Here is a 24,460-nt window from a genome sequence, read left to right on the forward strand (position 1 = left end):
CTCTGCGGTGTTCACAGCTTATTACCCGCGCTAGCCCTGCTCGGCTGCCCCCCCCCCCCCCCCCCCCCCCCCGGGGCATTGTGGGTAGGATGGCACAAGTCATAGTCTCAGATGGGAATAGAGGGTGTAGAGGCCGATGAAGAGCTTCATGTCAAGTCAAATGTGGAATATGTGGCCTATCACACTAGGGCTGCACGATATATCGTTTCAGCATCGTCATCGCGATGTGCGCATGCGCAATAGTCACATCGCAGGACGTGCAATGTCATGTAAGGCAAGTTAACACGTCATGCTACAACTTTTTTGCTGCTTGATACAAAAGGAAAACTCACGGTTCTCATTTTCCATGACTAATCTACAAGAGAAGTCTGTCTGATATAACATAAGGATTTAAGGGTTTGTTATAAGAGTAGCGTATGTTACCTTTCCAGCTTTCGCGGCTCCGAACCGTAGTTGGGAAGCCTCTGGTGTTGTGCTAGCCTACTTTAGCTTAGCCTGGCTCGTAGCTGGTAACAAGCTTTTTACTAAGAGTCCGGACCAACTCTGCAGTGGAGAACTGGCACTTTATTTCTGTACAGCAGCGAACATAATGCACGGCCTCTCGGTGACGTTCTATGCTCTTTTCACGCTAACTATGGTAACTTTACTCACTTAGCATCCTGCAACTCACTCTGGCTGCGGCTAAAAACACACTCACTTCCTACTACGTCACCAGCGCAGGTTACCCACAAGGCCACCTTCTTAAAGGGGCAAGGCTTGATAGAGCTATTCAAGTCATTTGGTGAAAATTCCTGTATTTTTTCATATCGCAATATATATCGCAGAAAAAAAAAATATTGCAATGTCAGTTTTTTCCAATATCGTGCAGCCCTATATCACACTGTAGATGAGTCAGTAAAATAACACAAATTCACCTGAAACAGTGAGCTTTTCCAGAAATCAAGGCTTTCTTGTATGTGGAGGATGAACAAAGTCTGTGACAGTGTCTTATGTCAAAATTAAGTTTGGTCAGGGCGAATGTGTTGAAGTCCAATTCTTTGACTGTATAGCGTAATATGTGCTGTATTACCATGTACCAGGCCCCGAAAAGCTATAGCGTCAGTAGCCAGGCAGCGCTGGCAGGCCGGCAGATTTATGCTGCGTGGCCATTGTTCCCATATGTTCCCCTCAGCCGCCGAGACCAAATAAAAGTTAAAAGGTCCTTTTTATTTGATCACTAAAAACCATGGGCCAGTTGTAAAACGGCTTAGCATTGGTGGCGCGTTTTATCACGGCAGCTTTCAGTCTCTCTCTCTCTCTCTCTCTCTCTCTCTCTCTCTCTCTCTCTCTCTCTCTCTCTCTCTCTCTCTCTCTCTCTCTCTCTCTCTCTCTCTCTCTTCTTCTTCATTCCTTTTTTTTTTTTTCCTTTTCCAGAGTGAGAGCGGGCTGAATTACAGAGGGAGAGTCAGGCGGGGAGAGAATAGGTGGCAACCGCAGATCCTTGTAAATGTTTGAATCCCTAAAGATCCTCGGAGACGAGGCCCGGCAATTGATTTGCAATTTGACAGAGACACCGTAGTGCGCCGAGACCCACTGTTATAGGAAGTCTAGTATCCAGACTTGGCACACACTGGGACAGGGGGGTAAATAAGATGGCTGTCAGCTCTGTCTAGCCCCGCATCTGGTCCTCACACACACACACACACACACACACCACACTAGTCCAGCTGAGAGCTTGTAGAAATTGGGATAGGTGTAAATAAGATGGCTGTCAGGCCTGTCACTGAGAGACACACACAGACGGCTTCAGAGGCAGAGCTTAAGTGAAACACAAGCGCGCATGCACACACACACACACACACACACACACACACACACCCCTACCTTCATGTGGTTGAATAGACAGTGTGTAAGTGACAGACACCTACACACGCATGCACAGACACACACACACCTACCTTCACATGGTTGGATAGACAGGGTGTAAGTGACAGGTAGACAGACTCATGCTTGCACACCCACACACACACACACACACACACACCTACCTTCAAGGGGTTGGAGAGACAGGGCATAAGTGACAGAGGGACAGACAGTCTCGCACAAACACCGGAGAGACGCCTCTAAGTGACGGACACACACACACACACACACACAGTTGGCTGTGCGGCTAAGTGGAGCTGAAGGAAGCAGTCAGGCAGCGGCAAGAGTTTGTCTGAGCGTTCATCACTAGGTTTATAGAAGTGCCAGTCACACAAGCACACACACACAGGGTAAGAAGTGCAAAGATTGATGGGCAACGCGTCGGTCTTCATCAGTTCACCACAAGTCCAATCGCTGTCTCTCTCTCTCCACCTTTCCTACTCTCTCTCCCACTCTCTTTCTTGTGTCCCCTTCCTTAAATAGTCTTAAAAATCTTAAATTTAAGGCCTTTAAAAGCATTAACATGTTTTAAATACAGTTTTTAAAATACAAGTGATGTTGAAAATGAATGCATTATTCTCTCTCTCTCTCTCTCTCTCTCTCACAGGAACAGGCTTCGCCATGTGCAGCGCCAAGGAGAGCGCGGCGGACAGCGACGCCGACCTGGACGTGGACGGGGACGACACCCTGGAGTACGGCAAGGCCCAGTACACCGAGGCCGACATCATCCCCTGCTCCGGGGCCGGGGAGGACCAGGGGGAGGCCCGCGAGAGGGAGGCGCTACGGGGAGCCGTCCTCAAGTACGAAACGAAACCACCAAGGTGTTTTAGTGATTTTAGTCGGACGTACTACTGTTATCGAGAGGGAGTAGACCCAACCCCATGTTTCTATTTTAATGCATTGTAAGGAATGAGTGGCTTTTTCTTTTTGGTTCTGCTGGTTAATAATGAAAGGAGACAGCCTTCTGCCCTACCAGTTTTCTACCCCTCTTTTCTTATAGACTTTTTTATATTTGGGTTAAATCTGTTGACTTTTAGCTGTTAGGTCTAAGCTCTCTTTCATAACAATGTCTGTGTGTCACTGTGTTGCAGTGGTGGGATGCCTTCTAACAGAATAACACCCGAGTTCTCCAAATGGGTCAACGATGGTGAGTACGGCAAAACCAAACGCATTTAAGACAAAAACAACACACATTATAGACAAAGTAATACACATATGCACACACCATTTTTGCAAAGTGTGGAATTGCTTATCGCAGTTGGGAAAGACACCATCCAGTGTTCTCACGTGGCCTGTGTGTGTGTGTGTCTGCAGAGATGCCTTCAACGAGCAACGGAGAGAGCAGCAAGACGGACCCCAACACTCCCTCATCCTCCTCCTGCTCTTCCTCCTCCTGCGCCCCGCGCACCTGTAAAAACAGCGAGATCGAAAAGTAGGTTACACACAAACGCATGCGCACGCACGCACACACGCGCCATGATGTAGTTGTAAAAATGAGATAGAAAATTACTCTTTCACTTTCCCCATCGCAGTATCAGATATATCACACACACTCCCGGCGTGGTTCTATGACTTTCTGATGAGTTTTCTTACTTGTGGGAGAGTCGCGTTCTGGAGGGGTCATAAATGATGCATTTTGTGTGGATATTCTTTGTGTGTGTGTGTGTGTGTGTGTGTGTGTGTGTGTGACGACAGGGAGGGTCTCTTCAGGTATTGATCTTCTCTGCAGTCCTGTTCTGTCTGAGCACAGAGCTGGCTTGGAATCGTTAATAGGGACACACACACACACACACAGATGCCGGGCACACACATATGTCAATGCAGCAACGTGTAGACACATGCAAATCTCTGTTCACACCGGTGTACACGCACACGCCTACAACGCAGTTTATACACTGAAACAGAAACTGTGTGTGCAGAAACGTTAAGTACTTGGCTGGTGCCGCAGACGATACACAGTAACCAGCAGTCGTTAAGTGTCATCAAGTGAAAATAAGCAGCCAGGTTGGTTTACAATGGGGACACACTAGACAGCTGAACAGGCTGTAAATAGATGGGACATCACACATTTACCAACTGGCATTCACCAATCACATGATTTGGATTCGGGGAACACACACTACCTGAGTTCTAATGCCACTCAACATCCAGAATCTCACAGATACATGAACCCTCGTGCTTCTGCAACACAGAACCAAAATAAACATTGAGAGTGGAGCATAGTTTCCACGCATTTTTTTCCTGCTCAACTCTGATTGCTCCATTCAGATTTGTGCCATTGATCAGCTCACACTACAGGAGGACATCAACACTGCACACAGATTCATGTTGACAAATTAGATGTTTGAAATAATTGGGATGGTCCAGACGGCAGTCCCGACTAGGACACGCACAACAACATCATCTGTACGATGCCCCAAACTACCGTGCATCAGTCGTGATGTAAAATCGTGGCTATAATTGGCGTAAAAGTCATGCAGTGTGTCCCCAGCCTTGAGTTTGAGGGCCTCATCTGACTTGGACCTGCAAATAACAGAGACGGGCGCACAAGTAGAAAACTGTTATACTGTAGGACGTCCTTGTGCTTCAGCGAGCTGAGGCGGATTAGTTAGGCTCTCAAACCATGTCACACATCCTTCCTTCTCACTCTTTAATATGCATTAGCAAATAAAGCAGATACTGTGCAGAAATAAATCAGAATTACTCCCAAAAAAGTTAAATATTTGAAGAAAAATTCCAAGTGGCATGTGGAGTTATGGATTTGAATGCCATTACTCAAGGTGGAGGCTGGATTGGACAGTGTAAAGAACCCCGGTGCCTAGTTGTTGTACACACACACAAACTATTCCACACACACACACACACATACTCACAAGCAGACATGCTGCCCTATCCATTAGAACACCCTGTGTGTGTGAAAGGCCAGCGCTCCCTAATTCCCTCATTTCCATCCCCTCATCCATATTCTGCCACAAGAAAACAATCTCACACACACACACGCTCGCTCGCTCACACTCACCCACACCTCGTCCCCTGCATGGGTAATAGAGGTCAGCTCATTGCGAGAGTGAGAGAGAAACAGAGAAGCGGGCAGGCGAGCAAAGAGAGAGAGGGATTTGGTTGATTGCTTGCTTCTGCATGTCTGGCATATTCCCCTGTCCTTTTGCCCCATGCGATTACTTCACACACACACACACAAATACACACACACACACACACACACAGAGCTTGTCTCACTGAGTTGGGGTCAGGATTCTGCTGTCTGCGCGTTGCCTTGCATCCCAGCCTCTTTTTCTCTAAGTGATTTCCCTTGTCCAAACTGAGGTGCCTTTTTAGCATACCCGTTGAAAAAAAACACCTCTCTCTTTTCCTTTTTTTTTTTTACCCTTCCCACCTTCCATCCCTCAATCCTTTCGTCAGGTACGCTAAAAATGATAGGGGCCAAAGCTGTTTTCTCTACAATTGGATACCTGAGTCAACTAGGCATTGCTTAGTTGAGCAGCCAACTTGCGCTAAATGAATTTGATTATGGAGAGTTTAAAGCAGCACTAGGCAAGATTTTTATACGAAAATATAATATAAACATGATATACATGTTTAGACTATTAAATAAGCAATATGCATGTTCCCTGATTGATAAGAACATCATTACTCCTGGTAGTGCTGCTGTTGCCTGTAGTTTGCACACATACTCTCTATTTATCTCTCTCTCTCTCTCTCTCTCTCTCTCTCTCTCTCTCTCTCTCTCTCCCTCTCTCCCTCTCTCTCCCTCCCTCCCTCCCTCTCTCCCCTTTGGGAGGGCTGCCCTCGGTAAAGGCTTCATTTAAATGAATCAATCAGCGCTCCGTGTGTGTGTGTGTGTGTGTTCCCCATATTAAATATCAGCAGAGGGGGATAACTGGTGAATAAGCAGAGCAGCTTGAAGTGTATTGATCAGAAACACCACTGCATGGCGAACACGTAGCGCTGTGTGTGTGTGTGTGTTTGCTGAGCAAGGGGATGCATTTGATAAGTCGTTCTCTGCGGTGTGATCATCCATGTTATACTGTGTGTGTGTGTGTGTGTGTGAAAGAGATGAAGATAGACAGGTCAGCATGGCTAAGTAGAGAGGCAGTGGCCTGACAGCTTAGATTGATTCGCCGCTACACACACACACACACACACGGTTGAAAGTATGAATCATCGACAGCTGGTTGATGTCACCGAGGAACAAGCGCCTTCCTCGACCTGCTCTATTAGCTTAGCGCACACACACACACACACACACACACACACATACATACAATGACTGTAAGACTCATATTTTCTGGAATGGCTTATCCAGTCTAGCCTGTGTCTCATCTTTTCAGGTGAGTGTTTTTTTTCCTGCTGCTTCACTCTAACTCAATCAGGCAGTATGGGCGGGACAGAAGATGTCTTACTCCATGGGGGAAACTTTTCAATTTCTGGCCAAGCTGCAAAGTCCAAATTCTCTACATCTCTACGAAACAGTGATCAGATTTCCCCTCCATCTCTGTTTAAGCGTAGGGTTCAGCATAAAGTCTCCAGTGGGGTTAAGGTTAGGGTTCACGTGAGGGTGAAAGGAATAATTAGTGACATTTTCTTATAAATAAATGTCTGTTTTGCTACTACTTTGAACACCATAGTGGTTCAAGCTATAGCCAGTTCATGAAAGCTTTTACATTTGCTGTTCTAAACACCCGGCGTCTGGTAGATCTTTCCTGGGAAAAATCCTCTGGCAACAATTTGGGCAAATAAGGTGAATCTACAGCATTGCGATAAGTGGGGATGGGGATTTTGCATACAAACCGTGCCCAGTGCAGCTTTAAAGCTTAAAGCTGTTTATGATTTTCAACAAGGTCTGCCTAGTTGCCAAGGTCCTCCTAAATTTTCAATTATTTTCTTTGTCTGCAGAAAATTTGATGTTATGACTTTGTTAAGGCCAAACTGTAGGTGCCGTTGGAACTAAGGGCGCAGCGGCCACCCTGCGCAGAACAGCCTTAATCTAAGTATCCATTTAAAGGGAGCCAACTAGATGCTGAATGATTGCATTGGAACAAGCAGTCGGCCGGCTGGCTGTAACAATTCCCCGCCTCGCCCCTCTCCGCTTGGTATAAATGCATGTATTTGTGGGGCTTCTCTGCCCCTCCATCCCCAAATGAAAATGAGATTTGTCTCCTTTCGTTACATTGATACATTGTACACGTGTGTGTGTGTGCGCTCGGGTGCGTGTGTGTGTGTCTTTGCACGGGGCAGCGTCAGTGAAATCTCTCTCTCTCTGTCTCTGATCCCAGATGGGTAATGATCTGGTTGCCTCCCGGGGCGTCCTCGTTCCCCCGCTCATTCCCCTGCAAGATAAATGAGCTCGCGCACACGCAGACACACACACACACACACACACGTACATGCAGAGACGCCTGAGACGCTCTTTCCCCTCCAAGATAAATGGCCCCTCCAATGCCGCCAATGCGATTGCTGCCAAATTTGGTGCTCCAGCCGGAACAATGCGGAGAGATTTCCATGTGGCTTCTGCAAATAATTGAATCTGTCCTCAATTTGGAAGTGATGAAGCTAGATTTTTACCCTCCCTCTCCTCCCCCCTCGATTGTCCTCTCTCTCTCTTACTCTCTCTCTCTCTCTCTCTATCTCTGCTCTGTCGCCAAGCTGCATTTCTCTCTCGTTCTCTCTTCTTCCTCCTTCCCATCTCTCTTACTCATTTCTTCCCGTTCTCTGTCTCAATTTCTCTCAGGCACTTACAAGACAACCCCCCCCCTCCCTTTGCCATCTGAGACCCACACACACACACACGTACACGTTGGTCTGAGGCAGGGGAAATCAATGGTGACTTAAATGTTTTATCATGGTGTGTCAGTGTAGTTAAGGCCTCGGTTAACAGGGTGCAGCACAGGCTGATGCTCTAAAGGGATTCACCGCTGCTGCTCTCACCGCACATAGACAGAAAGATTTATTTCCCCACCCCGGTAGCTAAAATGTTTGCTAAAGTATGGTGCCAAAATGTTGATTATGGAATTTTAGAATTTATCGCAGCCTGATTGTATCATTTTTGTGTGTGTGTGTGTTTGCGTGTGTGAGGCTGAGCGAGGCTGAGATGTAGGTGGACAGTAGATTAAGACACAAGGGCTGATTGAGATGGATGGTGGAGGTCTTCAGCTACAAGCCTGCACACACACACACACACAGCACACACTAATGAAATGAGAAATGGCCCCACACACATTGGGGACAGAGCGCTAAATGGAAGGGAGGAAGAGCCATCTATCTGTCTCTCTGACTTTTTTTTTCTCTCTCTTTTCATTCTTTTCTCTTGCTTTCTTGCCGTAGGGCAGTTTTGCTTTCTGTCTCTTTCTCTCTCTCTCTCACACACACACACACACACACACACACACACACACACACCACCCAGAAAGCCCTGTGGTGCAGTAACTTAAGTGGGAGCCAGTGTAGTAGCCTGTTGCGTGAATGTCTTGTCGTATTTCAGTAGCGGTACCCAAACTTTATGATATTGGGCCTCTAGATCAAGGCCACAGCTTGAATACTGGATCCTGCCAGACCAGAGCCTCGTCCCACTGTGCTCGCAAACTCTCTCTCACACACACACACACACACACACACGCATGCACAAACACGGAGCAGATGCACATGTACCCACAACTGCAGCGAGCCAGTGCAGACGGATGCAGAGGCACGCTGTGTAATTCATCGTCTGATTCACAGCCTTTACTTTATGCCCCCAACGAGCCTTTACAGCAGGCTGCCACAGCACTGTCATGCAGCTCTAACACCACCAATAACCTCCATTCACGCAACCTCGCAAATCAGGGCCAAGTTTTTCACTTAACCCGTCGGTCGTATATATATATATTTTAACGCGGCGCTCCTTAAACCCGCCCAGCCCGGGAACCGAGTCCGAAATTTAGCCTCGCCCCGGGACCCGCACTCACGGAAACTTACCGCTACTCTGACTCGGGCCGAGCTCGGCTGAAGAAACCAGGTTCCACATTCTTCTTCTTCTATGGGTTCTTGAGAATAGAAGGCGTGTGACAGTTTGGGCAAAAATTCAAGACAACTTTGTTTGTGTACCCAGACGAGCCGCCCGAGCATTTCTTAAATTATAGGCCGCGACCCGAATTGGGCTGCGGGTCTGTTTCTGGTGAGTCCGCATGACAAGTTTGCCGCTCTGTCGCAGCGAGCCCGGGTCCCACAGTGAGGCTAAATTTACTCGTTTTGGCTCTGAGGCCGAAAAAGTCGAAGAACCCCTGAGCCAGCTTAAATCAGCGACGTACACAAATAGCACATAGGCCTTTAACTCAAGGATTTTACCTGTGATTCTTGCCAATTTAAAGGCCGCTTCTCTCTCCCCCTGTCAGATTTACCCCCAAAAGAGTCGTCTCCCTCCCTCCCCGGCTCCGTGAAATCATCCTGTCCTCTTCTCTACCTCCATTAAAGCTCTGCACCTCCTCCGGCCCTCCTTCCTTCCCCTCCGTACCCCCACCCCCGCCTGTTTAGACGGCCGCAGCCGCATATAAAGACAGATTAAAATGTCTGTTTATAGCGCTGGGAAATTAAACAACTTTTAGAATGTGGTTTTCTATAAATCAGCCGCGCTAAATGAATATTCATCGTAGGGATAGAGAGGATGATGGGGAGGAGAGGGGGTGAGGGAGGGGGGGAGGTGGGAGTGGGGGCTGTGAGGAAAGGAGAGTAATACCAATCTTTTTTAAGGGTAAAACTTTTTCTTTTTTCTTTGTTAAACTCGCTCCGGACAAGGAAGGAGAGTCCCGTGGCCGAGTTTTGTGGCGGAGTGAGCGACAGAGGGATTTATTGAAGCTGTTATAAAAGAGAGACGGCCTTGTTTGAGGGACAGCCCCGTCCCGTCCCGTCCCGTCCAGTCCAGTCAAGAGTCCACTGCTGCTTTATAAGCTAGCAGGCTAATCAAGGCTAAATGGCTTTTTACAAGCTCAGAACTAATAAGAGGAGAGGGTAAAGCGGTTTATAGGGCGCGGAGTGGCGAGTCAGGCTCGGAGTCCCACTAGGTCTTTATAGACACGGGATGGTTATGGGGTTACAGGGAGGAGCTAGGAGTGGGCCGACTTTTCCCAGACAATTCAGATGGTTAGAGGCAGAACGTCCTGCTGCATTTGGGGCGGCAGGGGGGCCTCGTGATTAGAGGGCCGTCTTTTAACCAGAGGACTCGGGTTCAAGCTCCTGTGATGGTGTCCTTGAGCAAGACACTGAATCCCTACCAGCACCAGGTTTCTGTTCTGTAGCTGAACCCTGACCTCTGACCTCCCTGTGGAGGGGGGCAAGAGAAAAGATAATCTCCCTACCGGAATCAATAAAGTGTCTCATTATTACATTATTTGTGGAATCTCCTTTGGTACATCTAAGATGGCTGCAGCAGAACTTAGAGGACCTAAGATTCCTTAGAAATGGAACAGCAAGAAAGGGAACTTCTTTGTGATGATTATCATGATTATCTCCTTTTGGAAGAAATAAAGCATTCAGATTTAAGAGTTTTTCTGTGCTCCTGAACACGATGTGTGAAAAGAAAGAAATTAAGCTCAGTACTGGCATAATAAAGGCTTCTGTTGAGCACCACAACTTAACACTGGGGTGTTTGAAGAAGTCCAAATCTGGACTAGTGGTACTGTACACAGTAAAAATGGATTATAAAAAACCGACTCTTAGTCAGAAATTGAGATTAGTGCATCCTTGTTTCCTTTCCCCTGCATCCTCTGCTGCTTGGGGTTGCAATAAAAGAAGCCGTATCCCAGGCTTCTTCTGCACACACACACACACACAAATTCACACGCACGACCACGTATCGTTTCCCTCCAGCCAACACTCTCTTTCTCTCCCTTCCCTCTCTCCACTTGTCCTTCCCCATCCAGATCAATACCATAGATCAGCCAGCTATCAGGCTGGAAAATGACCACATCACCATAAACACACACATACACACACACACAACTATTGCATCTCGCGAGTGGATGGCTATAATAAACAGCGGCTGCCTCGTCGAGTCTCGCCGGCCCACGCCAAATCATCATCATCGGCGTTGCGGTCTGCGCGTCGGCCATATTGATTTAGTTATGGCTGCTTCATATGCTGTCGGACAGTGTTAAATGCACATTTTCTGTTATCGCGCCACACATTAATCAGAAGCTGCTTAGAGGCGGGAAAGAGGAGAGGGAGGAGAGGATGGAGGGAAAGGAAAGGTGGATCGGGGGAAAGAGGAAAGTGCGAGGGGTCAGATGGACGTGGGTTGGAGAGAAAGACAGAAGAGATGCAGAGGAAAAAGGGGAAGAACGAGGGGTTAGAGAAAGAAGACGCGAGGACGAGGACAGGGGGAGATTGAGGGATGAAAAGGAGGGCGGGGTTGGAGGGAAAAGAAGAAGGATGGCGGGACTGAGAGAGGGAGGGGGGCAGAGGGGGCTTTGAGTTGTAAATCTGGAGTGAGATGGGGCCTCTGAGGATACAGACGTGTGTTAAATAGAGGGATGTCATACTGTATATCGGACAGAGAGAGAGAAAGAACGAGCGGAGGGGGTAGAAACCTGCCCTGCTACATATTGAACCGGAGAGAGACAGAAGGCAGTGACGAAGAGGCGTTCAATAGAAACGTGTCGGACGATACGCCGAATGACAGAGGGAGCAAAATTGCGCCGTACGAAGATGTTATGTATCGGAAAGAGCATTAGGCCGTATCAGGTGGCAGTGAATGAAAAACCCGTCGGATAATCGAACACTGACACACTCGCGTAAAGATAGGAGTAAATGAAATTCTCATTGGGGAATTGAACACATATACTGAAGTGTAGTAGAGTCTTCTGATGCTTCTGCACATGACTCTGATCTTCTCTTTGGAATTGAGAGAAAATAGAAAATATTTGAAATAGTGTAAAATTTGATGCTGTCCTTCTCTGTATTGTACAGGGATGTGATACACATTTTTTTTCTGCTTTCTCCCCATCCCTGATTGCAGTAATAAGACTTGTTGTGGAGTCCAGTGTCGTATATCTTTAGGATGTGTCTGTCTTCTTTGCAAAGGATGGCCGGTGTGGAATTTCACAGCCCCTCTCAGCTCCCCAAGACTGTCTCCTCCACACCCATCAATATGTCTTGTAATGTCAAAACTAAACATCTCTGTCTCTCTCTCTCTCTCTCCCTCCCCCTCTCTCTCTCTCGCTCTCTCCCTCCCCCTCTCTCTCTCTCTCGCTCTCTCTCTCAGGGTAACGGAGGAGTCCACGGCCACCACTCTGGAGGCTCTGAAGGCTCGGATCAGGGAGCTGGAGAAGCAGATACTGAGAGGAGACCGATACAAGTGTCTCATCTGCATGGTGAGAATAAAATGCAGAAAAATATTGTCTGTCTGTTTGTCTCTCCGCACAACAAGCCACATTGTTCCCATGGGGTCAGTTGTTTCCCCGTTTGAATTTTAAAGGTGCTACATGTATCATTTTTTAATATCAATATATCATCGTCAAGTTAGTTGTGATAAATCGGTATAATTGCTGTAAACATCCATCCAGCACACAATGTAAAATACAGTGCGGAGGCCGGTAGAGGCTGCCAATCTCCTCAGTGATGGTGTCATTTGTTTACGGTAATTATATTAGTATATCAAAAGTAATGCGGTAATAGTTTATTGATGCTGAAATGTGACATGTAGCACCTTTTAAGCAATATTTCACTTGGGTAGAACGGTTAAATGGTTACTCCACTTTGATATGGATTCATGAACAGTCAGCCTCCAACAGCCATCCCAGAAATCTAGGCATGTTGTATGACTAATTATTGACACTTTCAATGGGGCAAAATTCGGTACAACTTGAAAAATATGGGAGGGACATGGCCATTCAATATGGTGTAATATAATATGAAGGCTGCAGGAGGGTTGATGGTGATATTACGCCCATGTGGTTCTGTACTGGGTAAGTGAAAAGTTCTCAGTAACCAGTTTAACATCAAGCCAATGTAGTCTTCATGTTTTTTTCCCAAAGTACCAAACAACACCAAGGATAGCCAGTATCAGAGGTTGATGTTTTATGAACTTGCATTAAGATTTGTGTATTGTTCTACTAAAGTGAAATATCCCTTCACATATGGGGACAATGGGCATGTAACTCATTATTTTCCCTCGCAGTTTCCCATTGAATCTGTAAGCAAACGGGACAAAGGCACTCTGTGCTTCTTAGAGGGATGCAGTCCCCCAGTCATCGCCCTTATCAAATCACTCCTTGCCTACTTTTCCCACGTCCTTTATACTGTTCTTAGAGCAAAAACCCACCGTAAAGCAGATTTCACTTACTGACGTGATCATGGACATGGTTTAAGTGAAAATCTGTGTACATGATGACGGTTTTCAAGTTTCCATCTTCAGGAGAGAGTCGCTCATAGTCACTAAGTGTATTCTGGTTTACGGTGGATCTTCCTGAAGTGTGCATGTAGGCACTGGGTGCACAGCTCGTTTCCCTCCAGCAGTTTGCGGACGTCTTTTAGAAGCGGCTCTATCAGTGTGTGAGTGGTGGTACCGGTGGTGTCGTGTTGCCATTGTGTCGTGGTGGTTGCAGCTCTCGCATGGCTTTGCAAGTCAACCGTGATTGTCTGTCTGGGGATACGTGTTGCTCTAGTGCCATTTCTCCTCGCCGTTTGATTTCAACCAAATGCTTAGTATGAGGGATGCAGTATGGCCTGAAATTCATTCATCACCGCACAGCACAGGTGAAATGTTAGCGCTGTACCAAATATAGCAGATAGGCCACAGTTGGAGTCATTGAAGAGATGCCATTGTGCCTCACAGCTTGTATTGATGATTGATTGGACTCGCAGATCAATAACGTAAGCCATATGTTCATTATTGACAATATCATGCTGAATGAGGGACATCCGTCAATATTTTCTCTATCATCAGATGCTTGAGATTAGACTATACCCCCGTCACTCTGTTCGTGTGTGTGTGTTTTAATTTTTCTTTGATTCAAGCCCATTAGTGTGTGAGTTCCCCACTTTGATTCAAACACACACACTACCATCCTGTCATCCTTGAAGCTGGAAGACAGTGCAGCATCGGCATCCCGTGTGTGTGTGTGTGAGAGAGAGAGAGAGAGAGAGAGAAATTGGTAATTACCGACGCCTGTGCTTCCTAAAGGTCGCCGGGAGCCCGAGGTGACACGGAGGGCAAGGCACACCGATCGATCACTCACTGCCCCTCGGACGCGCCGCTCCTCTCCGCTCATCTGTCACTGTCCCTCATCTCACACTCTCACACACACACACTCTCACACTCTCTCGAGCATACAGAGAAACACAAACATGCACACAAACCACACACACACACAGAGAGCTCCTATAACCAATCTGTCTCTGTCTGTCATGGACTTGTCACTGCCCTCCCTCCTTGTCACTGTGTCACTGATCTAAAAGGCGTGGGGTCTAACTAGTTGGCAAGGGGAAGCATTTTTCTAGGCATCGGAGAAAGCCATTGCAGTCTCCAAGTGGAGGCATAATCGCTTTCAGCAGGGATCCGAATCAGTAACTGGGACACATCGTGAAACGCTACTGTCAATGTTTCACACAGATTTTTCTCCAAATGTTGTCCATGGATCATAGCCTGCAGACGGTCAGCTAGTTTTATTGTAGTGGAAAACAGTTGTTCTGCTGCTGCAGCCAAGTTTGCTCAAGCTGTCATGTGTCTCTGTCTGGTCCGGAGACGAACTCCACACTGAGGTTCAGTCTCACCAGTGGATTTCTATCCCCATCTACTGGTCACTACAGGAACTGAATTCAAACTTGTCTCTTGAGATCTCTGGAATAGATGCTCCTGTAATTGCGATTATTCATAGACTTTAAGGCACTCTGCTTAAAATTTAAAAAAAAACATGATTATTAATATTAATGCTTGTAAATGGGTGTTAATGAGACATAACTTGATTTTCATTGATTCCATTCAGACATTCTAAATGGGATGAGCTAATATTAATATCACGATATAAGGCTGATACCAGGCTAAAATTGTATATTTGTGAATTGAATCCAATACTAATAGCCATATAAAACATGCCAATGAAAGCAAACTGACCAGATTTTTCTTCTTCCGTTTTTCACACTTTGAAGAATGTCAGACCCCTCTCATAGATACAGGGCATTATATCTAAGCTACTTTTGTCTAGTGACCCCCCAGACTAATGCTCTAGGTATTAGTGATTGATTGTATTGGTTTTCTGTATTGGCCGATACTTCAAGTGTAGATCTCAGAATCAGTATTGACAGCAAAAACATAGTATCAGTGTATTCCTATTCCTAGATTTGGATCTCAGCAAGTACATTGCGCCATCTGGCCCTGAATCTGAAATACCTTGGATCAAGTCACATTTAGTCATTTAGCTGATGTTCTTCTCAAGAAGGACTTGCAATAAGTACAGTACAATCGATAAACATTCATATATCAATGTAACCACAGCGAGCACAGTAATGAAGAAGTTCATGGGACAACTTTTGCGATGCAAACAACTAACAGTACACTTCTTCAATAGTGATTGAAAGGGAAGATCAAAATTTTTCAGTCTGTCACAGTGAACATTCATAAACCCCCCTCCTTAGCATGTTCTTTTGTTAGCAATGTTAATGCAAGTCAATGGGTAATGAAACCATTTATTTCAACATCTCAAAAAAGCCATTTGCTCTACTACCAGAAGCAGCAGTTATAGTAAAAATAAGTTCTAGAGAAAACCCAAACTTTTTGAACAGTCCTTAGAGTGTTTAGTGATCACTAGGAGAGGTTCTTAAGAATCCTGAGCTTTCCTTTCAGGTTAAAAGGATAAATAACGGCAGTGATTTTCAGTCCAGGGTAGAAAACTGACGGTGTGGAAACATCGCAGAATCCCCCATGGACTTAGAACAAGTTAGCCGAGTCATCAGTCATCATATTTCTGATTGTTTGTCAAAACGACGTCAGTAGAAACGGTTTCATGCTCTTATTTCATATTTCCTCATTCCAGTACAGCGAGCACTGGTTCATTCCCATTTGACCACCTTGAATTTGCGATTGTGCCTTTGTAAACTGCGCGTGCTCTCATCTGTGTGTGTGTGTGTGCTTGTCCACGTGTGTTCGTAATGTATTCTGGTGTGTGTGTGTGCGTGTGTGCGTGCGCGCTCAGTAAAAGCCCGCCTCTATGATTAGCTGCCACCTTTCGCCCCCTCTCCTCTCCCACCCCCAACTCCCCCCCCCTTCCGCAGAGGAAGCCTGCTTTCCAATCAGGCGCTGAGAGCAAGAGCCTAGGGGTGTGGCCAGGGCCCCGGCCGCCGGCCAATGAGGTCGGAGAGAGGCAGCCTAAGTCCCTCCCCCTCGGCCTGTACTGCCTGTATAGGGGCGTTGTGATTGGCGGCTACGGCAGCGGCATAAAGAGGCTCCTCCCACAGCCCCTACGGAGGGTAAGGCACTCCCTCCCTCCCACTCCTCCTACCCTCCTCTTCCCTCCATCTCTCTGTTCTTTTCGAGGGGGAAAAGAAGAGAGAGCTCACCAGGTTGGGACGGTGCGATGAAGACATTCCTTCACCCTCCTCCCTCCCTCCCCTCCCCTCATCCTCTCTTCTCTCTGCCTGCTTCTGTGCCCGGCCTGCCCGTCGCCTGCCCACTGTCATCTCGTGTCTGTGTGGGTGTTTGTGTGTGCGTGTGTGTGTGTGTTTGCGTGCGGGTGTGTGTATATACCTGCAGGTTGCCAGTTCGATTGCCCCACCCCCTTCCCATGCTGCCTTGCTCAGTGGTTCTGTGGCTGCTGGCTGTGTCGTTCCGTCGTTGGTGCTTTTAATGGCGTTTGGTTGGTTGGTCGGCCAGGGAATGTACAGTGTTGTTGTATTGCATCAGTGTGTATCTGTGTGGCCTGGCTTGTGTCCTGTGAATGTGGTATAACTTCTTTCTCTCTCTCTCTCTCTCTCTGTCTCTCTCTCTCTCTCTCTCCCTCTCCCTCTCTCTCTAGGACTCCTATACGATGCCACTCACCTCTATCCAGTGCTGGCACGTCCATTGTGAAGAATGCTGGCTCAGGACTCTGGTACGACACACACACACACGCTCACGCTCACACACACACACACACACACACACACGCTGGCTCACACACCATTCCCCGCTGCAAGGCAACTCTTCACGACACGCGCAGTTATTGCAGCCCCATTTCATAGTCGGTGAGTTTCTCTCTGTAGCCGAGCCCCACAGGGAGGAACTTAGATGGAATGTTCCCCAAATGACCTGTTCTCTCAGTGCGCGCACACACACACACACACACACGCACACACACACTAGTGAACACAAACACTTCCAATTTTCACAGGAAAAGCTTAGATGGAATAGCCCCCAAAAGGCCTGTTAAAATGTTGGAATAAAGTAGTCAACTCTAACCTCCCAATGAGTTCTGCATAGCGCCGCGGGTCTGCACACACACACACACACACACACACACACACACTGGTCTTGTTGGTTATTAGTTAGTCTAATATATTCAGTGGTGTGTAATTAGCCGGTGCTAATGTGGTAAATGGAGCGCAGAGGAAGACGGCGTTTCAGCTGCCGGGAGGGGAAACAATCTCCTCCTTTTTGCTTTTTCTCCTTCCTTCATCGTTGTCTCGTCATTTCTCTTCGCTTCTCCTCCGTTTCTGTCGTCTTTTTTTCTCGTCTCGCCCCATCACGCCTTTCTTCTCTCCTCTTCTATTGCCTTTCCTTTTTTTTCCTCGATCCCCCTCCTTCTCACCTGTGTAGTTAGCAGTTCCCTCTCTTAAACACCCCCAGTTGCCTGTTGCGGTGTTTATGCATGCACACACACACACACACTCATACACTCATATATGCACACACAGGGAAACAATTAATAACAAGCAGCTCCCCACCCTTAGCTCCCCTTGCCATTATACTTTCAATTAAGCGAGGCATTTTCCATCATTACAGAACCGAACACACACACACACACACGCACACACACAAAGGGGTATACCTGTATGCACATGTGTAGAGAGAGGGAGAAATGAATGGATGGTGGATTGCGTACAATTAATGTGTGTATTTGCCAAGTACCTGCATACCGTGTGTGTGTGTGTGTGTGTGCTGCCGTCACAGGCCTAATGCGCGGGGCATTAAACCCATAGCCTGGAGACAGCTATAAAACTGGGAGGGCCGAGCTGATCAAAGTAAATGCCTGGGAATCTAGTTAATGTCGGCCCAGCCCCTCGCTGCTTTAATGGGCGAGGCAGCTGGCGCGCAACGTGACGGGCACACACACCCACACACACACACACACAAAAACGGGGAATAAAGCGCTTCGACTTGCTCGTATACAGGCGTACAAACACACACTTGCATTCCGACTGGTCATGGAATATCTGGAATATTGTGGAAATTGGAGGTGTATTCCATTCAGGGGAAGTTGGGGAGTTTTACAAAAAAAAACTGAAATATAGCAGAATGTATTTTTCAACTTGTTTCACACATTCATCGCATTAGATGGTGGTTTTCAGCCCAACTGGAGTGGAAACCAAACTGAAAAACATTAACAAACCAGCAAAGAAGATCAATTTTAGGTCATAGACGCCCTCCAACGTAGTTTTGGAAAGTCATGGAATTTTACATCAGGGCCACATGTGTGCAGGCATATTCTTCCATGCATTGGAGCCACACATCCTCTCTCCTTCATCCCTTTTCCTCTCTTCTCCCATCTTCACATTTCTCCTCCTTCATTCTCTAGACATGAAGAGACTCTTTAGAGCACTGCGGAGCCACAAATCCTCTTAGCGGGAGTGTGTGAGATCTGTCGGACCCCTCGACCACCTCAGTCCTGTGTGTGTGTGTGTGTGTTGTACGGCCTTCAGCCTACCTGAGCCCGTGCACTCCGCTCCAAAGAGGTTATTCACTGGCTTACAGGAAAAGAAGCCTATAAATCTTTGGGGTCAGACAAGTCTACACACGCTTGCACCGGCCAGCGCAGGTTTGGGAAGTGCAGGAACTCATTCATGAAATCTCGACATTCTGTCGCACCCGTGTCAGATGTCTCACACACACACGTACACACACACACACACACACAGCCTCCCAGTCCTGCTCGGGTATAGACTCCGCGGCTGAACCCCCACACGCATAAATATCCCCCTTCACGTTTACACACACATAGTTACACTCCTTCCACACACATCGCAGTAGACTGACAAAGGTCTCCACATACTGTAGGAGAGGTAATAGAGAATGTAAATATCGCCTTTGGAGGGAATGAGAATTCATAAATGCCACACACATTGGTCAAAGCATAGCGAAGGAACCAAAGAAGCATTTTTGGTAGTAATTATTAGCAAAATTCCCTGTCCGCATCCGGTCTGTCATAACCCTAAGCACGCATGAAATAAAAAGAATTGCTGCAGCTTCCCCTCCCAGTTTTACCTCTAATTTACCACTTAGCTTTTGCTTTTTTTGCATTATTTATTCCAGCGTTTTAGCTTTATTTGCATCTCCGTATCCAAAGCAAAAACAGCACGGGGCAGCCAGCAGTCACTAGACAGTGCAAGAAAGGAAGAGGCTGATGGAGAGAGGCAGCAGGAAAGAGACAGAGGTGGAGGAGAGAGAGGAAGAGACCACCCAGCCTGAATGTTGTTGCCCTCTCAGCTCTCTATTGCATATTATCACCTGCTGCTTTACTGCAGATGGCACGCTATCAAAGCGCTGCGGAGGGCGAGGAAGACGGAGAAAGAGGGAAGGGGAAGACCGTGAGATGGTGTTTGCAGCGAATGGGCAGGTTTAGAAGCACATTGAAAGAGGAGGCAGCAGTAGTGTATAAAATAAACTTTTTGGCTCATCTGCCCAACAAAACAAATTACCTGCCAAGAATAATTTTTACCGGGCAAAATAACTTTCCGTATAAATACGTCACTTTACCAGTTTTCAGTGCTGTTACCTGCAGAATGAAATGCTGTGTGAAACATTCAATAAAGAGATAAAAGCAGATTAAGAGTTAACCATCCAGGCAGTGGAGAAACAGAAGGAAAAGTTTCACACACAGAACAGAAGTTTAGACTTATTGCGTGTTTTCAAACTTCGTCCATGCTGCCGACAAGCATATACTCTCTTTTATCATGAGCAAACACTGTATATACAGTATAACCAAGGGATTCAAATGTTGTAGTGTCAGTAAGTTGCTGTCCAGTAACTAGTAACTTTGTGATACAAGCATCGACATTTAAAGCGTTTCTATATGCAAAGGCAAGCACCGCCTAACACCACATTAACATTTCCTAACACACACCTGCATCAAACAAGTGCCAGCTTAGCAATTGTAGAAGCTCCATTTCATATGTAGTCATCACTGTCACTGCACTGCTACTCATTGTTTTCTCAATCCACCCAGAAGGAATTGTGTGGAAGGAGGGAGTAACTTTCTCAGCTCCCACATTAATTTTCTAGCCAACCAAGCTAACCATTGCACTGACTCTCTCTCTCTCTCTCTCTCTCTCTCTCTCTCTCTCTCTCTCTCTCTCTCTCTCTCTCTCTCTCTCTCTCTCTCTCTCTCTCTCTCTCTCTCTCATCACACAGGGAAACAAGAAGCTGTGCCCACAGTGCAACACCATCACCTCACCCGGAGACCTGAGGCGCGTCTACTTGTGAAGAACACACCCCCGCCCCCCCACCCCCCTCGTCCCCTCCGATCCATTCCTCCCTCCGTCTTGGATTTCCTCTCCCTCTACCATCAACCGTCATTTCATTTTCTCTCTCCCGCGGCCCGGGCCGGTGGCTAAAAAACACCCTCCGAGAGCAAACAAGAGACAAGACGGCTCGTCTTTAAGACTCCGCTGGCTCTTCAGGGAGGTCGGAACCGGCTGATCCGCTGACTGATTGACTTGGCTGCCCGGCCAAAAGAAAATAAACGCGGACCCGCATTCTCCACCGGTCAGTTCGTACCGCTCCTCTCCGGTCCACCTGCCTCATCGACATGACTCCCTCTACATGCGGTATCGCGCCTCCGAAAGACAATACCGGGCCCAAACCGCCTTCCGGAGAGCAGGAGGACTTGGTCACTGTGAGTTAATGGAGATCTCGACGATCCTCAGTAACCCTCCAAGCCCTGCTGCCACCTACAGATGGTTGTCTCACCTAGCTTCACGCTGCAGGAGCTAGTCCCGGAAAGAACTCCTTAATACGGAAAAAAACTAAAACTTCTTTGTTTTTGACATTTCAGTGGTGCTGGACAACGGGGCTCTTCCCCGATGACTTGACAGAAAGACAAAGTTTCTTGTTTTGTTTTTTTGTTTTTTGTTTTTTCCGGGCGGAGAGAAAGGTCTCCATCTTCACGCCCCTGTCGCTAAAGACGATGAACATTGAAAGAGGGGGAGAATAAAAAAAAATTGAAAAAAGGACCTGTCCACTCAAACTGAGCTTTCAACCAAACTGAGAATAACCTCACAACCTTGTAAGGGAGTTTGATACTCCTCCTCCTCCTCCTCTTCTTCTTCTCGTTGACACCCCCCCCCCCCTTCCTTCCTTCCTTCCTTCCTATCTCCCTTCCTTCTTTTGTGGTGTTCTAGTGAAGTCAACCAAAATGTTCCCCCAAGATGCAGTTCAAGCACATGTAATATAGTCTATGTATGTTTACAATGTTGGGTGTAAATGACATAGAGTTCACACACAGACGCAAACACACGCACACACAGCCGCACACACACGCAGACGTCGACAGACACACACACACACACAGAAGTATATAATATCAAAGTCCTGTTTTTAAGTTTGACTTTTTGGGAAGGGGAAGGGAATGATGTTCGGGAGGGGAAAAAAATGGCTGGAATAAAAGAAGCCTTCTGTATTTTTTAAAAAAAGATGTTGATGTCTCGAGGTTGAAGTTGTATTTCACTGTACAGGAATAAAAAAATTTAAGTAATAATAATAAACTACTCAAAACTAGACGGTCAAGGTTTAGATGGTGTAAATTTTTTTCCATGCCACTACAGCATACCCTAAAAAGCTGTAGATTTGAACATAAAGTAAGGAGAGATCTTTCTTTTTTTTGTTTGTTTTATCAAATTGAAAGAGTCCTATTGCCCTAGATTTAAACGAGCACTGAACAATGGAATTGCTCTTTAGTTGCAACGATGTCCAACTGAGCCTCTGTTTTTTTTTTTTTTTTTTATCTCATCCGGAGTAATGTTAACCTCCATTTACGCTTCCTCTCAGTTGGAGTAACAACATGCTCGGATCATAATCTAGAAAACACGTTCTCTTTTTGGTTTTTCCCTTACATGTCTCAAAAGAAAACTTCTTCCATTGTTCTCATACTGCTATGCTGCAAAAAGTCCCAAAACTGGCAACCCCCGAAGGGCAGGTTCTTTCTAACTATAATGGATGAGAGAAGGCTCTGGAAGTGTGTGGGGGGGGAGGGGGATGGCCATGGCTGAACTGGCAACCTCCGGGCCCCCACAACGTTTCCCCCTCCCCCTCTACAGTGGCAGCAGCAGCAGCCAAGGTGGTGGTGTGCTTTGTGTTTGTAAAACTATGTATTCTGTGATGTCTGTATTGTTGTAAAGAAATGACGAAAAAAAAAAACAAGAAAAAATAAAACCTCTCAAATACCGCGAGTGGTCCTGTTCACAAAACCTGGATGGAAAAATAAGACATTGTAAAGAAAAATGTTCCTGTGTTCACTGAAAAAAGGTGGGGAAGATGGCCTTAATGCAAAAGACACACTTCTTCTGTTCATGTGCATTTTTTAATAGACTTATGTCATCTCAGTGTCCATAGTGTTCTCTCTCTCTCTTTAGTAAAGGGACTTTTACATCTTAAGTTAAGATCATTTCCATCCACTGTGAAATAATGAAAAAGGCCCACAGTTTAAACATTCACCTTTTTGTTTTCAGGCAAAAATAGATGGGGGGTCTGGGATCCTTCTGCCTAACGAGAGAAATCAATTTGGGGCAAGTTAGGGATGAGTTCATTCGTCTGTAATGATGAACTTCTATTTTTTTCCTAGCGTTATTCCCTTTGGTTTTCGCTCAATCATGTAGTTACGCATCCCGGTAGGCTAAAGACTCGAGAGGCAAAACGGGATGCAATGCTACGCTGTTGTACGTTCACTCAAGAGTAAATCTTCTCTCTCTAACTCTGTCACGCACTCTTGCATTGTGATCCCTCCAACCGCAACACGTTTTATTTGAACCTGCCCCAAAGATGACAAATTGCACAAGAGGATTGTGTCAAAACTAATTTGTGTCTTGTATATTCTTGGAAATGGTACATGTCTTTCCCGTTTGTAAACTACATTTGACATTAATTAAATGATTGTAAATCTCAAGTCCCCCCCCCCCTCCCTTGGCTTTTCTTGTCTCCATTCCCCTTATAGCTGCTGGAAAGTCTGGGTTAATGTTGGACCCCAAGAAGCATTTCAAATCCCTTTGTTATTTGAATTCTGAAGCAATTTGGAGAGTAATATCCTGGCCTAATAAGATACTTTTTTATGTGTGTGTATCCAAGTTTTACAGTTAAAACTACAACAGCAGCGCTGTCACATCATGGACCAATTTTGAGTCTCTTCGCACACTTGTTTCTCCCACTGTAGTCAAACTGCGATCTTGCTTCTAAGGTCAAGAAAGACAGCACAGCATGTTGCTCTCTGGTCCGTGAGGTAAATTGGGACAACACAGAAATGCCTAATACTTGGAGCTATTTCGATGACTGGAGCTGTGTAGAATGTCCACTGGTCTCCCAGCTGAAAGTCTAATAAGATGCTGAGATAGTCAAATCCACACTGAAAATGATCTTCCACACACTTACATCCATGCAATTTGCATTTATTAAGCCAAGCTTTCGGTCTGCAAAACCATCATCAGAGCATACATGGCACATTCCTTGTAGATTGCATTGATCTAAATGTGTAGAAGATCTTATTCACCTTGGAAGGACTGGAGATGTACAAGCAGAAGGTGACTGGTGTGGATGAAAGGGAATGGGGTCCTCTTTGTTAAGGACTAAACCAGCTTTTTGGGAGTTTGGCCCATTGGTCACCTTACCTAATATGTGACGAGAGGATTGGCACCAAAATCATCTCTGTGTCTCTGGTAGAATGTTCTGTCTGGTCCGCATGCTAGCGCTTCAGCATACAGTAGGCTGTATAAAGTCACTGCTGACTAGCTTTATCCTAAAAGTGCAAAAAGTAGAACTTATGCATGGTAAAATAGACATGAAATTTGAGGAAAAGAATGCGTTTTCAATGGCAGAACTCTCTTCCCGTAAGACTTAGAGCATGACCTGTTTGCGCTGTTGATTAGTAATGAACTTCACTCACGATGAGTTTTCAGAAGTTATAGAATCTACAGGCCATAGAATAAAAACTGGATCACTAAAAAGTTTATCTTCATACTTTGGATAATGCTAGTCACCTGCGGTTACTTAACATACTTTATGCTAAAGTGTTAGTATGCGCACTGGACAGAGCAATCTACCAGAGACTCAAGAGATGATTTTGGTACCAATCCTCTCATCACATACTGGGTAAGGAGACCAATGGGCCAAACT

At 46.3% G+C, this 24,460-nt stretch overlaps 1 protein-coding gene across 6 annotated transcripts in view; it reads left to right on the plus strand.

Moving 5' to 3' along the window:
• Positions 1 to 22,523, plus strand: part of rnf220a (ring finger protein 220a) — a 172,328-nt gene extending 149,805 nt beyond the window's left edge. For 4 of the 6 annotated variants that reach the window (XM_078287525.1, XM_078287526.1, XM_071905228.2 and 1 more), the window contains 6 exons: positions 2,510 to 2,702; positions 2,994 to 3,049; positions 3,217 to 3,334; positions 12,155 to 12,263; positions 16,902 to 16,976; positions 20,492 to 22,523. In XM_078287525.1, coding sequence (XP_078143651.1) covers positions 2,510 to 2,702; positions 2,994 to 3,049; positions 3,217 to 3,334; positions 12,155 to 12,263; positions 16,902 to 16,976; positions 20,492 to 20,563 — 623 coding nt within the window. In that variant the 3' untranslated portion in view covers positions 20,564 to 22,523. Of the gene's footprint in view, positions 1 to 2,509; positions 2,703 to 2,993; positions 3,050 to 3,216; positions 3,335 to 12,154; positions 12,264 to 16,161; positions 16,357 to 16,901; positions 16,977 to 20,491 lie in introns of all 6 variants that reach the window. The other 2 variants (XM_078287523.1, XM_078287524.1) reach the window with 1 other exon arrangement.
• The last annotated feature ends 1,937 nt before the right edge of the window (positions 22,524 to 24,460 follow it).

This window comes from Centroberyx gerrardi, chromosome 13 (assembly GCF_048128805.1).
Source record: "Centroberyx gerrardi isolate f3 chromosome 13, fCenGer3.hap1.cur.20231027, whole genome shotgun sequence".
Taxonomy (NCBI): Eukaryota; Metazoa; Chordata; class Actinopteri; order Beryciformes; family Berycidae; genus Centroberyx; species Centroberyx gerrardi.